Source organism: Nomascus leucogenys, chromosome 3 (assembly GCF_006542625.1).
Source record: "Nomascus leucogenys isolate Asia chromosome 3, Asia_NLE_v1, whole genome shotgun sequence".
NCBI lineage: Eukaryota > Metazoa > Chordata > Mammalia > Primates > Hylobatidae > Nomascus > Nomascus leucogenys.
The window spans coordinates 91,196,806-91,213,509 of NC_044383.1; the positions used below are offsets into that span (position 1 = coordinate 91,196,806).

Sequence of the window (16,704 nt, forward strand, 5' to 3'; positions counted from 1 at the left end):
AAATTGTCCAGGAAGGGAAGAAGGAATAGAAAGTAAAAAGCAGAGACAGTATTAGGTTGGTGCAAAAGTAATTGCGGTTTTTGCTATTTTTAATTAATTTGACAATTTTAATTTGGCAATTAAAAGTAACTGCCAAAAACCACAATTACTTTTGCACCAACCTATATTAAAAACAGCAGACTATCTCTCAAAAACTAAAATCTTCTTTCACCTATTATCTCATTTGCCCCAGAACAGTATCATATAGTGTAAGTTAAGAAATTGAACTTGGCCAGGCGTGGTGGCTCATGCCCATAATCCCAATACTTTGGGAGGCTAAGGCAGGAGGATCACTTGAGCTCAGGAGTTCAAGGCCAGCCTGGGCAGCAGGGCAAAATCCCGTCTCTACAAAAAACACAAAAATTAGCCAGGTGTGGTGGTATACATCTGTAGTCCCAGCTACTTGAAAGATTGAGCTGGGAGGATCACTTCAGCCCAGGAGGCAGACGTTGCAGTGAGCTGAGATTAACTATACTCCAGCCTGGGTGACAGGTAAAACCCTGTGTCAAAAAAAAAAAAAAAAAAAAAAAAAAAAAAAAAAAAAAAAAAAAAAAAAAAAAAAAAAAAAAAAAAAAAAAAAAAAAAAAGAAAGAAAGAAATTGAACTTGAGAACCAGACAGACTTTTAAATTCTTGTTCTCCCATTTAGTAGCAGAATGACTTAAGCAAGTTACTTAACCACTTCAGCTTAGAAAAAAAGAGTAGCCATCTTACACAATGGTTAAGAAAATAAAATAATTCATGGAAGCAGATACATAGCACCTGACCTAAAATCAGTAAATGTAAGTCATTATTACTGCCTTCTCTTTCACATTATCATTATTAAACAGATGTCAAAAGATCCCACTATATACTTACGTATAATTTTATAAAAATTAGTTCATAGCTTAACTTCTGAAAGGACAAGTGTCCCTATTAGGACATTAAAAACCACTTATAATATTTATTATGACTACTAACCAAACCATTGCCTACAGTCTGTCCTACATATCTGGCAAATTATTTTCTAAAACTTTGCCAGAATTATGCCATTCTCCTAAAGCAAGGGTATCAGTGGCTCCTAACAGCCTAGCAACAAAGAAAATTCTTCAATCTGGAAATCAAGGCTCATCATTGGATGACCTCAATCTACCTTTCCAGAACTCTATCTTGCTCCTATCTACACAAAATTTCTGCTGCAATACTGCAGTTTTACATACTTTTCGGTCTACATGCTCCAGCCCACATGCTGGCTAGAAAGTTCTCCCTCCTTGTTAACTCCCATCAAAATGTTGCATATTTTTTCAAGCTTTCTCAAGGTAACTTAAAATCTGCCTCCTCTGAAATTTCCCCTGACTACAGACGCCAGAGCCAGCTCTTCCTAAACTTCTAACTTCCTCCCTTAAACTCCTAAAGATCCAGGTTACATTGTAGTTACTATTTTATACATATGTTTATTATCTCCCCAGCCAGAGTGAATTGGAATCCTCTTACAGAAAGGAAGTAGGTTTTCTGTCTCCAAAACAACTACCATTTATTGAGCATATATCACAGTCATTCTTGACAATTTATTCTGGACAATAGTTCTATGAGGCTGCTGTCATTATCTCCATTTTGTAGATGAAGAAACCAAGGGCTCAAGGATGTTAGGAAATGTGCCCAAAGTTCACATAGCTGGTAAGGAGCAAAACAAGCTTTCCTCCAGCTAGCTTCACGTAACATGAGATATATGGAATGAACAGGTACACATCTGGTAGGGGAAAGGTGGTCAGGTCAAATAAGTTTGGAGGATTAACAAAGCTAAATCACTATTTTTACTAAAGGGCTTCTCAAAGTCTTTTAACATGCTGCCAATGTGATTTATAAATTTCCAAAGGGCATATGTTATGTAATTTCCCAAATGTATTTGGGGGCTAAAATCCTTTTCAAAAGGACAATCAGCCTTATAGAACTAAAGAGTTTCGTTAAGCTCCTTTCAGGAAATGTGGCAATGTGTTCTGTTGCTTTTGTACAGACCTCTGTACATAGTAGGCACTCAATACATATTTCTTGAAGAAAACTTACTCCTCATATTAAAGTAACATGCAATCATTCCTCTTACAACAGAATGTCTGAAGTGTAATAATTATTCCACTAAACAATATTAGAATTTTAGAAATTAATTTCATTAGATAGAATAAAAAAATGAAGAAAAATTTCTACCTGTGCTTTTATGATATGCATGAATCTTGACATCAACTCAGGACATTCAAGGAGAAAGTGAAAGTGGTCAAATATAATTTTGGGATTTCTAAAAGAAAAATATTTTGTTTAAATGGACAGGAAGAATGAGTAGCATTAAGTGAAATGCAAATTCAGACACACTGACACTGAAACAGAAGAAAAACACATAGTCATCCACATCTATTAAAGTTTCATTTGTTATTGAGCATATTTTGAATAGTATGAGAAATAGTATTTTTTCTGTTTAGATGAAACTGTAAGTAAAGAGAGGAAAGGCTAGCAGGGTAGTCCACAAACCCCAGAAAGCTTACCTATTAACAAAGCATTTTAAAACTTCATCATGTTTGCAGACAAATTCAATGAAACGAGGTGAAGTCATTCTGTGGGGGGTAAATATCAATCAGAATACACAGGCAAAAGACTGTGATATAATATAGCAAACTGGATAAATATATATTGAACTGGACTGGCTTCTAAACCAAAACAAAAGCATTTGGTTTTGGATCTTCTTTGTAAGTTTAGGAAACTGAAGTATGCCTAGCCAATTTGTAAAATGATTCTAACTTCTCATCAGCAGACAATACCAACAAGTGACTTTTTAAAAATCTTGAAATTGGGCGCATTTCTGCTCTACACATTTCAAATACATAATTAAGAGATCTTATACAAGGTGACATTCACCATTCTACAAAGTAATAATATATATTGCTTATTTAAAATTTAAATATTCCCTACTAGATCTAGATTAGTATGAGTATCTTAAAACAAGGAGAAAATAAAACTTTAAATCAACAAATTATTATTTGCTGTTTTTGAAATTACAAAAAGATCACTGCTTTTCATCATATATCAGAGAAAAAAAAAATAAGCCAAAACTTTCTTACCCTGGAGGCATCTGACAAGAACAGCACATGTAAAAAGCTTGAATGACAGCACTTAGCCGGTTAGCTGTCATAGAAATAACATCCTGACAATCTGCACTGGCTTCCTGTCTCCCTGCAAGAGCATCTGGTTTAGATTCCCTTGTGCCAGTGGACAGATTTTCATAGCTCCCAGGTCCTGGAGGTTCAAATGGAGAAATGGAAGCAGCATCTTGATCTTGGCCTTTTTGTTTCAGTAAAATAGAAGTGATCTCTGTTGAGTCTCTTTTGTTTTTCATCAATTCTGTGGCTATTAAAACTAGCCATTCATCTAATGAGTGCCAAAGCAATTCCAGAGGCTGAGAGAGAAACAAAAGTGTTTTTTAAACATCATTCTTAAACTACAGGATTAAAAAAAAAAAAAAACCACCCAACTAGACAAATATTATAAAAGAGAAAATTTACTCTAATCATTTCTATCTTCCCAAGTTAATGTGATAGTAATGCCTAAAGGTAAGTAACAAAATTATGCAAATGCTACATAAATGACAATTTCTTCATTTATGGCAATAATTTAATTTGTATGTATGTATTCCTTGGAATAAAAAGGAAAAACTAAATCTAACAAAAAATTCACAAGCAATCTTTCTTCTTTTAATTTTCAAATGTTTAGTTTTAAAAGCACACATTACTATTATATATAATCACTGCTAACATTTACTGTATTAATATGATCAATGTCAACCACTTTCAATTAAACAAATAAGATTTTTTCAATTAAAAAATGAGAATCCCTAAGTATATATAATCACTCTTATCATTTTCTGTATTAATATGATCAATGTCAACAGCTTTCAATTAAACAAATGTCTTTTTTCAATTAAAAAATGAGAATCCCTAAAGAACCTAATGAACAGCTTTTTTACTGTGCTCCTTTCATTACATATAATTCCTAGAATTTGGATAATTTTTGACAAGAAATTATAAAATGTGGCTTATTTATGTATATACATATACTTACAGAGACAATCCATTTCTAATAATTAGTGTTTTTTTAAAACAAGAAATACAATTACCAAACTTCTATTAAAATACTGACTAGCAGGCCGGGAATGGTGGCTCACACCTGTAATCCCAGCACTTTGGGAGGCTGAGGTGGGCAGATCACTTGAGGTCAGGAATTCGAGATCTGCCTGGCTAACATGGTGAAATCCCATCTCTACTAAAAATACAAAAAATTAGCCAGACATGGTGGCACACACCTATAATTCCAGCTACTCGGGAGGCTGAGGCAGGAGGATCACTTGAACCCAGGAGGCAGAGGTTGCAGTGAGCTGAGATCACACCACTGCATTCCAGCCTGGGTGACAGGGCGAGACTCCATCTCAAAAAAAAAAAAAAAAAAAATACTGAGTAGCAAATTCTTAATTCCAAGTAAAGATTAACAGCTTTCTATTAAAAAAAAAAAAGATGAGGAGAGAATAAACTATTTCCTATTATTATTCTAGCTGGTTACAGGGGCATGCACTTGTAGTCCCAGTTACTGAGGAGGTTGAAGTGGGAGGATTGCTTGAGTCTTGGAAGTCAAGGCTACAGTGAGCTGTGATCATGTCACTGTACTCAAGCCTGGGTGAAAGAGTGAAATACTGTCTCCAAAAAAAAAAAAAAAAACCTGCTAGGATATTTTTAATCCCAAATAAAGATTAATAGTTTATAAGTGATACAGTGGTTAAACAATCCCTTCATCCTACACTATTTTAAATATTCTTATTGAGGATGATTAGCTATCCTTCTGCAAATAAATATAAAAGTTAATCTCACTTTTTGAATCTGACATGATTACAGAATGCTACAAACTAGACCATGTGCTACAGAAAGACTCACCTTTAAAATATTTCAAGGAAAGAAATAATCTTTCTTTTAAAGACTGCTATGGAAGGAGATTATACAACCATATTTGGAACCTTAGAAAATGTTTGAATAACCTATTCTGCCAGGAAATTCTTCCCAATTATTATCTAACAAATACCTTCACTGCCATTTTCAGCCTTTCTTCAGATTTCTGTAACATTCTCTTTTGAAAATATTTTACTTACTGAATTTGCAAATAATTAAATCACCTCAGGCCTTCACTTACATGTTCAACCAAAAAGCAGAAAAATACACAACAAAACCAACAAAACCACCACTACTACAATCAACAAAAACCTAGTTCACTCACTCAACCAGTACTATGCACTAGGTAGGCCAGTAAGTACAATGTTTCCTTTTTTAAGAGAAATTATACCCTCCTTTGAAGTTAAAGTAAGTATCCCTCTCACCCATAATGAGGGCTCTTCCATACTCACAACGGTTGACAGATTTGGAGTCCCTGAACTGCTTAAAGAAGGGCAAGAAGCACCCAGCTGCCATAAATACTGACAGATACCTTCACTGAAAATTCTAATCATGATCCAAGTTGAAACTATAGTTTCTCTTTATGAGCAAAACACTGAACCTGCTGTAGAAGATGAAAAGAACTTATGTCAGCAAAACTATTTAGCTTTATATCAGAAAATGAACTTCTGAAATGGAAAGAACAGGTGGTGATATAAAACTGCTTGAAACAAAATGAAAAAAGAATAATTGGCCTCTAAATGAGAAAAGATAAAACCTAGAAAATCAACACACTGAAAGGAGGTAAGGCCTAAGGCAAGAAATGACACAGGCTGATCATGCAGATGAGCACTGAGTCTAAACCAACAGCAATCCTATTTTCAAATACTGACAATGTGTAAAAAATGAAAGACAAATTTTCAGTGGAGCTGAAATAACACCAAAGAAAAAAATGGATATGTGTAAAAATGACAACAAAAATATCGAAAAGCCAGAGTTTTTAATAAAGGAACACAGCAAATAATTAGAAGAATGAGAAAAAAAATAAGTTATAAGCCACATTGGACCTTTCTTCACTTTTCTCTCTTCTCTTACCTTTTATTTCTTCAATCATACATACACTAAAACTAAATCCCAACCTTGAGGTGAGTTTACCTAGTAAGTTTTCTCTTTGAAGATCTATTCAGAAAATTCATTCTTCAATCACAAAAAAGAATACTATGAAAATAACTTTAATTTCTAACTAGGGTAGCAGCCACAAACAAAAAGGATTCAAATAAATTTTAAAATTAAAAATAAACCATTGCATACTGTATCTATGATACTTTCTATATTCATAAATAATAAAATACATTAAATAAGAAACACCATAAATACCAATTGTTACTGAACAATGAGTTAATTACTACTGAAAATATTAGCAGTTTTCTTGGTACCATGAAAATACTGCTTCATTCATTATTGAGCGATCCTTACCGAAGAATTATATTCTACATATAGTAACAATGATATGACAATCATACATGATTTATAAGCATTTTAAGTCATATTTCAAAATATAAAATCTCAAGCTTACTGAACGATTTTTTAAAATTTCAAGAAGTGCTGAAATGAGGAATGAATTTGGCAGAAAAGTATTATTAACTTAATGTTCATTCATAGTACCTTGATATCCTGTTAGTCTGACTATTCTTAACCTAATAATGTCAAATGCCACAACCCACAAGATAAGATCTTGAAGTTACAAGTTTCACAATCTTTCTTGGTTACCAAAATTTCCAAATTGTAAGTCTATGAAACCATTAATAGTCACAGCTTACTATTCACAAAAAAAGAACACAGCAAGACTCAGGAAGCCTAAATTGTCTTCCCCATGTTCACTGTGCTTCAAAAATAAAAATGATCTTCTCCTTCAAATGCTCCAAAGTTCCCAAGGCACTAGATAAACATCTCTTAATGCTTTAAGAATGGCTATGTGTTAAGACTAACTTAAAGAACTTCTAAAATAAATCAGAAAACTAATAACAGGATGTTGAACAATTTCACCTACTAAAAACACATGGCCTATAAACCCACTCATTCTTAATGGAAAACCCATTAGTTAATTTGAACAATAAAGTAGCATTAAAGTACCTTGTTAATGAAATGGAAATTAGGGATCAATTGCTACCTCAGACAAAATGTGGTAAGAATTAAAATGGTATTTCCAGTCTAACATCACAGCAACTCAGTAACTAGCAAAGATTTTTACAACTTGAAATCATCCCACAATGAACAGGAGATCTGATTCACATGGATGACCATGTACAGTTTCTATTTTTATCCTTGTAAATTGAAGGGCAGATCATTTTGCCAATCCCCAAAGATTCCACGTTTCATTCATAAAACTGGATGTTTTAAAAGAGACTAATAAATTCTTTAACAGTTAATATTTATTAATGTGTTTAAAAACTAGCTGAGTTTTACAATTAGTGTTTTACCAAAATGGAAGTTCAAAATTTAAGAGAAAATGAGTGATGACAAGAAATAGTAGTTGTCAATGCTGTAGAAAGTAGTACCTTAAAAAAATGAAACAAAGATACTAACAAAATTCTTGAAATAAGAAAGTATTTATATATTATATATATCATGGATACATGACAAAACATAAAGTCTGGGTTCTATTTTTTAAACATAAGCTAAAAAGGAAAAACAGAGATATCCTTTTCTACTCTATTATGTCTGTATTGACTGTGTAGATAGAAAACTAACATTTAAATCAATATTTCAATCATTTAAATCACCTATAGAGAAGCTATTTAACACATATTTTCTGATGTTAGCTAATAGGTAGCAGATTGAAATTTTAACCAAAGAAATCAGACAAAATTAAATATAATCTAACTCAATTTGAATAATATTGACCACATCTATACCTGATTTGATTTTATATTCATCATTACAGATGAGTAGAAAGTATGAGTCAAAGTCAAATCATGGGTAGATTCCATCACTAACAAAGTGAGCCACGCCAGAACACATTAAAAACAACTTTGTGTGATATGAATGCTTGAAGCAGTAAAGCTTGCTTAAAACAGCCCTGACAAAAAGAGCAGGTCAATAATGTACATCAAAATTTTACAAAGACAGTAAGTCGTCACTCCTAACTAGAGCTCGAGGAAGTGGTACATGAAAAGCCACAGGAATTACAAGAATGCATAATTTCATTCTTCCAGGAGGTGGCACAATAAGAAAAAAAAAAGAAAACAAAAATACACACTCAACGTGCACACACACACATACATATATGGCTAAAAACTTTCCTTCCTAGACTGATTTTTTTAAAGAGAGTAAAACAGATGGACATTTATACATAACCTTTCTAAAAGACTACCATATCTATTCTAAGTATTAATCTACTAGTGTCAAAGTTCTTGCAAACTTTATTTTTACCTTTTTGCAAAAATTTTCCATGTAAGAAAAGAATCACTTACTATAGAACACTAGTTCAGCTTTGAATTTTACAGACAGCAAAGCTGTCAATCCTAACTAGTTTTCAAGGAAGTGGCACATAAAAGCATTTATATCACTTTTTGGATAAATAACCTATATTTTATACTCAAACGATTGTTTAAAGAAATGTAAGTTGGCTGGGTGCGGTGGCTCACGCCTGTAATCCCAGCACTTTGGGAGGCAGAGGCAGACAGACTGCTTGAGCCCAGGAGTTCGAGACTAGCCTGGGCAACATGGCAAAACCCCATCTCTACCAAAAAATACAAAAATTAGCCAGGTATGGTGGCATGCACCTCTAGTCCCAGCTACTGGGGAGGTTGAGGTGGGAGCATCACCTGAGCCCAGGGAGGTCGAGGCTGCAGTCAACCATGATTGTGCCACTGCACTCCAGCCTAGGCAACAGAGGGAGGCTCCATTTCAAAAAATAAATACATGAATAAATAAAAAACACAAAGTTATTAAATTACACATTTTTCTAAAATCTGTTACTTTAAAATGCCACCCAAAAAAAACAGTAACAACAGCAATGATAGTCATATTCATTTTGTTTACTTCATAAAATTATAATTTAACATGAGTAGCAACACTCCCTTGGTTTTTACATGAATCTTCCAAGGACTTCATCCATATGTGCTTAGAAAGGCAGCTGAAGCAATATAAAATATTTTAAGAAAATATCTCAACAACTCTTCCTTGCAGTTATCTCAGGAATTAACTGTTAGTAAACCCAGTAAATGAAAGTACCTTACTTTGAAAACACATACAGACACACACCTAACACACATATCATATTAAAATCTAAATAAAAACTGTGCATTTTATTTCCTTACTAATAAGAAATACATTTCTTTCAAAAGCATGCTGGCTTTTACCAGCATGTAATATGCATGGCTGCATATTACATTAAAAACCTATAACTTAATAAAATTAATTTTAAACACTAAATATCTCTACCCTTAGAATAAAACACCAATGGAATAAAAAATTTTATTTGTAAGAAAAATACAGAAAGCTCACCAACTTGCTATTGATTAGACAGAGTTGAGAGGAGAAAGGTGTCCCTAATTTTAAGTGATATGGGTATAAACCAAACTTACAACCTGTTCATGAGCTTTCTGATTAATGAATGCATGCTTTGTCAAATTCATCTCTTTTATGTCTATCTTCCTAACAATGCCATATACTTTTCTCACCTTGAACACCTGGCTTCTTGGAGTTTTATTCCCATTGTAGCCCATATCAATTCCATTACTGGGGGAGGATGGACCAATTCGAAAGACGTGACAAAACATTCTCACAATCCTTAAAAGGCTCTTCATTTGAGCATCATAATTGCTAGAGAGGCTGAAAATAAAAATTAAAATATGAGATTAGATGGAGTAAAACAAATTACATCTTAAAATACTTATTTTAAAACATTTTCATCCCACTGACCATCTGTTTCATATTATAATGTAACTGGAGTAAAATTCCTTTCCTATCATGATAGCAGATAGAACAGTTTAACAGGAAGTTACATTATTTAACTTGCATATAAATGAATTACTATTTCTTAGGCACCCAGAATATAACCAATGATCAAAGCATAAAACATGAAGAAAATCACTCCTTTAGAATAGTTGGTTTCTTGTGGCAACAACTTCAAAGCAACCCCTAAACTTTTACTTTCAGAAGTATATTTGTAAATTAAATTTATACTTTAGAAGTCTGATTGTATTTCACAGAGAAGCAATGGTATAAATCATCATATTCTTTGGCCAACCCACAACTGTTTTAACGAAGAAGCTAAACTGAACTCTCTGCCACAATATCCGTAATCCCATATCCCCTTCCCACCCCAGAATAATAACCAATTATTCACATATAGAACATTCACAAATTGAAAAATTTTAAAGTTGCTATCTGCATTAGATTTGTTCTCTACATAATGGGCTGCCTTATGACTATAAACAAATATAGGAAATATTTGCCTACCATGAAAAAAAGACAAGACTAAAATTCAATTAACACTAAATCATATTAAATTAACATAAACTCACTTTTACTGATCAGAAAGCCCTTCAGAATCCCACAGTACCTTGGTATTGGTCAACATCATGAATACCAATCATTACCTTTCCACAGAAAAACTGTACGAGTTAGGCTAAATTTGTATTGAATCTAATAATATATCTTTAAACACAATATTTTTGTTGGTTGATGGTGGTTTTATTTTGAAATCTCTAACATCAGTTATCTTATATCACAAATGTTGGAGCAAAGCAAAGAGTTGCATGAACTTCTGCGCAAAACAGCAGGATTTATCTTTGTATGTTGGAGGCCGAAAGGGTGAAGGTTGTGATCAACTCAGTATACCACTGGAGGCCATATGAGTAAACAGCAAACTGTTCTCATTAATGCAGGATGTTGGCAAACTGACAAACTGCGTCTGCCACCCAGAAGGAATGCCGAGGGCAGTCACGACCCAGGCATAAGTATTTCTTGTGATTGGGTACATCTGAAGCCTGTTAGCAACAATATGAACCTGTGATCAATCAAGCAGCTGACCAATCATTTGCTCCTCTTCCCTGCTCTTTCTACCCAATAAATACCAAGGGCTGTAGAAGCTCAAGGTTGTTGCTGCCTTTGCTCACTAGAAGCACGGAGCTCTCTTCTTCCCCTGGCCCCTTCCTGTAAAACAGTTGCTTTTGGCCCGGCGTGGTGGCTCAAGCCCGTAATCCCAGCACTTTGGGAGGCTGAGGCAGGCAGATCACGAGGTCAGCAGATTGAGACCATCCTGGCTAACACGGTGAAACCCCATCTCTACTAAAAGTACAAAAAATTAGCCGGGCTGGGTGGTGGGCACCTGTAGGCCCAGCTACTCAGGAGGCTGAGGCAGGAGAATAGCGTGATCCCAGGAGGCGGAGCTTGCAGTGAGCTGAGACTGCACCACTGCACTCCAGCCTGGGTGACCGAGTAAGACTCCTCTCAAAAAAAAAAAAAAAAAATATATATATATATATATATAGTTTCTTTTGTCTTAAGTTTTCATTTCTGTGTTCATCCTACTTTGTTCAGTCTCATAATGACAGTTTCAAGTAGTAACTGTCATAGTGACGGTCTCAAATAGTAACCGTGGCAGTAAGCCACAATTGTATAAATTTAATTATCAAAAGCTTACTCTCTCTTCCCTTATATATATTTTACCCAGTTCATTGAAATCTTCCTTTATGATATTTGTAGGTTTTCTTCAATATTTAAAAAAAAATAGTATTAGTAAGATGGTAATGACAAACGTCGACTTTCAAGTATTTGTTTGATAAGTCCAAATTAGAGGGCATTTTCAACCCTGGTGACATGAACCAAAATTTCTTGACATTTTCACTTTAATAGTCATGTTATTTTCTCATTGTAAGACTCATTAAATTGTTTTAAAAGTCAATAAAAATTAACTTTCAGCTACGAGTGTTCGTAAAACATCAATAGTTATTGCTGTCAATACAGCTAGAGCACATTAGCACAGCCTTTTTTGCTCAGTAATTTTGAATCAAATGTGTATAGAGTGATTTAGTTTGCACTGATTTTTACATATTTGTCTTTATGAAATAGTGATTCTAATTGTATATCATAAGATTGTTGACACTAAAAAAATAGAAATGTAGTTTGGTTGTAACCATCTCCTTCTTTCACTGTGTTCCAGCTCTTGGAAAAGTTAACTACAATGACTCTAAATTCTATGAGAGAGATGTGAATTTGATTTTCTTCCGCAAAATTACCACATATGCAAATATTTGTTTTAAGTATCTTAGGGAATACATCATGGGGTATCTTACTTTAAGGTAAGAGGTATTTTCTTAAACCATGGAATCTGGTTATTATTAATTACAAATAGTCAAACAATTTTGTATTACTTCACTCAATTGAAACTTCTTCCAAGATGAATCACTGGTGTAAAAAATATCATTTTCTCACTTTCCCACCAGTGAAGTATCTCTAAACTTCATATACCCTTCTCCAGTTGATCATAAAATGGTCATTTGTTCCAAAGCTACCATGCCTTGAAATAAAAGTTTAAAAATTAATTTCCAGCCAGGCGAGGTGGCTCATGCCTGTAATTCCAGCACTTTGGGAGGCCAAGGCAGGCGGATTACAAGATCAGGAGATCGAGACCATCCTGGCTAACACAGTGAAACCCTGTCTCTACTAAAAATACAAAAAATTAGCCGGGCGTGGTGGCGGGCTCATGTAGTCCCAGCTACTTGGGAGGCTGAGGCAGGAGAATGGCGTGAACCCGGGAGGCGGAGCTCACAGTAAGCCGAGATCGCGCTACTGCACTCCAGCCTGGGCGACAGAGTGAGACTCCATCACAAAAAAAAAAAAAAAAATTAATTTCCTAACTCAAACCCCTATCATTGTAAAATCCTCGCCTTTGGTTTATATGGGTATATTCTTATTCAGTGTCTTACTTAGCATATGGCTATGATTTCTCTATTCATTTCCACATTGTTAACTACCTTTACTTTCAATCATAAATATACAGAAAGGACAATAAAATTTCATTTCAATATAAACATAACATTATGTGCAAACGCCTCGGTAAATGTTTATTATCTTTAGCAAATATTCCTGAAATCAGTTAGATAATAGGCTACCAATTTTTCCAAAAGTGTGCTAGATAATACCTTAGTTGTCACTAATTAACATATATTTGAATCAGTTATTTTCTTAATGAAAATTTCTATTAAAACAAGGGTCAACATTACTTCACATAATGGGTTAAGAAACATAAAATGATTCACAAATAAACACAAATGAAATACTCTACAAAAATACCATTAATCAGCAGGGGGAAACAATTTGTATTTGAAATCATCTTAAGAATTACCCTTTTAACAGTACAATAAATTCTAACTAATAACCAATACTCACTACCAATCCCAACAATGAGATATTTACAGGCCAAAAATGGCCATAAAAATAAGATTCTATAAAGCATTTGGAAGGTAGCACTGTAAGTGGTGAGAGAGCACAGTTTAGCAGAGTAATTTTTTAAAAACTGCTATTGTTTTGGTCATGGGTTCCTTTTCCCTACCCTGTTTCTCCTGTCCCACTAACCACCCCTGTCATTTTTAGAAGCTAGATTAGAACCTAGAATCTGCTATTTACTACTGAGGATATAAATCCAGGTTTATTTATTAGCTTGGCAAATCATTTAACTTCAATTTTTTTACACGTAAAATGGAGATAACATCTAAACTACAAAGTTACTGTAAGGTATAAATGAAATAATATATTTGAATGTTCCTTAGCTTAGTACCTGCTTAATAAGTGATGGAGGTAAACTTAAAAACATAGATACATCAAAACATAAATGCTTTCTAATTACTGTGGAAGTATATACAATATGACAAATATTTAAGAGAAAAAACAAGTTTTCTAATGTAGGAAAACAGGCTAAATGGTTTTATGGGGTACTTAAAATTATAACCATCATCACCTCTACTATATACTGGACCCCCTGCTTTGCATTTTACCGAATTATCTTATTTCACTCTCACAACTCAAAGATATTACCAGTTTCCAACAAAATAGAATAAAATCCAATAAAATCCTGATTAGACTGTAATTTCAACATAGAGATCTTGTCTGTTTTATTCATGATCACCTCACAGATGGCCTAATGGATGGTAGGCCCTCAAAAATATGTATTTGACTAGGCGCATTGGCTCACGCCTGTAATCCCAGCACTTTGGGAGGCCGAGATGAGTGGATTGCCAGAGCTCAGGAGTTCAAGACCAGCCTAGGCAACATGGCAAAACCCCATCTCTACTAAAAATACAAAAAATTAGCCGGCCGTGGTGGTGCGTGCCTGTAATCCCAGCTACTTGGGAGGCTAAGGCAGGAGAATTGCTTGAACCTGAGAGGCGGAGGTTGCAGTGAGCCAAGATTGTGCTGCCTGGGCAACAGAGCGAGACTCTGTCTCAAAAAAAATAATTATATATATATGTGTGTGTGTGTGTGTGTGTATATATACACATATATACATATGTACACATACATACACACATACATATACACACACATATATACACATATATACGCACACACATACATACGTATATATGTATACATACATATATACACGCACACATATACACACATATATACACATATACACACACACATACATATATATGTGTGTGCGCGTATATATATGTGCATATATATTCGATGGATGGGTAGATATTGAAGGTAAACTCTAAAAAATTAGTTGCTAAGGTCACACAGTAAATGATGATGTCTGGATGTAAGCCTGAGTCTGGCTGACTCCAAGCCCATGTTTTTAATTAGTACATCTGAATCTTACAAGGGTTCCATGAAATACATGGATTACTGGGAATTAGTAAGAGCATTAGAAAGCTGGAATTCAATGACTGTTACAGACAGAGTCTATGAGTAGTCTCAAAGGTAGAAATAGAATAATTTTTAAAATGAACAAATGGTATATTGAGTAGAATTGCTGAAGAAAGACTAAATGGTTAAAAGAATGTAAGAAGGTGATCTTGGAATCATGAAGCATAAGGAACCTAGCAAAGGGCCTTTTAAGTAAACAGTACAGAACGTGATTCTGCTCTGAAATACATGAAATGTCCCAAAGAAGACTGAAACAAATGGCTAGAATAATAAATTTAATAATATAGCTGATTTAAAGAAGTAGCATGGTATTGGGTGGAAAAAATTTCAGTTGCAACTACAGAGATGGGAGAAGATCAGGACCTGTCAATCTACTAAGAGTGGAAGTAATTAGTAAAACGAACAATATGAAGGGGGAAGCATCCAAATTAGAAGGGGGTCAAATTTGCAGGCTAAGAAATAATAAGACAATAATCATTTCTCAGTGGCTGCTTATTCCTAATTGGGGTAGCCAGCCACATAGAAAGAAGTGTAGCTACAGGAAAACACTTTATATATAAATTCAAGTAATAAAAGGCATTAACTCCACGAACTTAGTGATGATAAAACCACAGGATCTTTTAGAAATAATAAAGAACTTAACTGACGGGGACAGTTCAGAGAAAAAAACTTTATAAGGAGTCATGAAAGTACACTGAAAGGTTAAACAGTAGCTTGTACCTAATTTTATTAATTAGTGGTCAAGATTCCTGAACTTTCTCAATTCTTCATGTACATTTACTTATATGTCTAGGTAAGTAATCATTTCACAAAATTCTAGACACATATGCCCAAATTCACTGAAGTATGCTCTATTTTTAGTCTCTTTATAGTCTCTTTAGAGAGACTAAAATCTCTTTAGCAATAGTTGATTACCCTGGTCCTTTCAAACAAAACAAACCAGAAGTCAGCAAATTTTTATAACATTGTTATCACTGACAAAAGGCATCCCGCAAAATAAACTACTCAGGAGGTGAAGCCAACAGACACTGCTACCTATTGATTTCCTCTTATTGCAAAACACTTACCTAAGCAGTTTATGACCATTTGTTGTAGCAACTTCAGCAAGGCTTGTTAGAATCTTTAGGTACTGGCTTTCACTTTGCTGAGACAAATGCTCCAGAACTTGCCGTAACTAAATTTTTCACAAATAAAAAAATGTGATTACATAGTAATCCATTAAATCTTACCAAACAATTAAGTACCTATTATGTATCTTAAAGCCAATTAGTCTAAATCAAGTCCTTTAGTTATTTTGTCTTGCATAAGTTTAAAAGCTAATATAGAGATATGATGATACATAATAAAATCTTTGTTGAAAATCACCCAGTACAAAACAATAGTAAATATAGATAGAATTTAAAAATCACCAAGTATAGTTTTGGAAATTTAATTCTAAACCTCTAAAATAAAAGAGAAATTTAAACTCTGCAATTTTTCTAAGACTAAAATTATCACAAACACATAGCTGAGTAAACTAGTGATTACCAATCATAATGATATTCCTCCACAGAGTCTTTTCCTCTTGCCATGGGAATATTATTGTTATTACTATTTTTTTTTTTTTAAAGACAGAGCATCACTGTATCGCCCAGGCTAGAGTGTAGTGGGCAGTGACATGATCTCGGCTCACTGCAGGCTCAACCTCCTGGGCTCAATCCCTCCTCCCAGCTCAGCCTCCCAAGCAGCTCAGACTACAGATGCATGCCACTACACTTAGCTAATTTTTGTAATTTTCTTTTTAAGAGACTGGGTCTTTGTTGCCCAAGCTAGTCTCAAACTCCTGGGCTCAAGCAATCCACCCA

General features: G+C 34.2%; 1 protein-coding gene across 5 annotated transcripts in view; it reads right to left on the reverse strand.

Moving 5' to 3' along the window:
- The window catches only part of HACE1 (HECT domain and ankyrin repeat containing E3 ubiquitin protein ligase 1), a 133,659-nt gene that overhangs the window by 47,070 nt on the left and 69,885 nt on the right, over positions 1-16,704 (reverse strand). For all 5 annotated transcript variants that reach the window (XM_030809516.1, XM_030809514.1, XM_030809515.1 and 2 more), the window contains 5 exons: positions 15,928-16,034; positions 9,661-9,811; positions 3,125-3,459; positions 2,552-2,620; positions 2,220-2,307 (listed from right to left, as the gene is read on the reverse strand). In XM_030809516.1, coding sequence (XP_030665376.1) covers positions 2,220-2,307; positions 2,552-2,620; positions 3,125-3,459; positions 9,661-9,811; positions 15,928-16,034 — 750 coding nt within the window. The remainder of the gene's footprint in view (positions 1-2,219; positions 2,308-2,551; positions 2,621-3,124; positions 3,460-9,660; positions 9,812-15,927; positions 16,035-16,704) is intronic.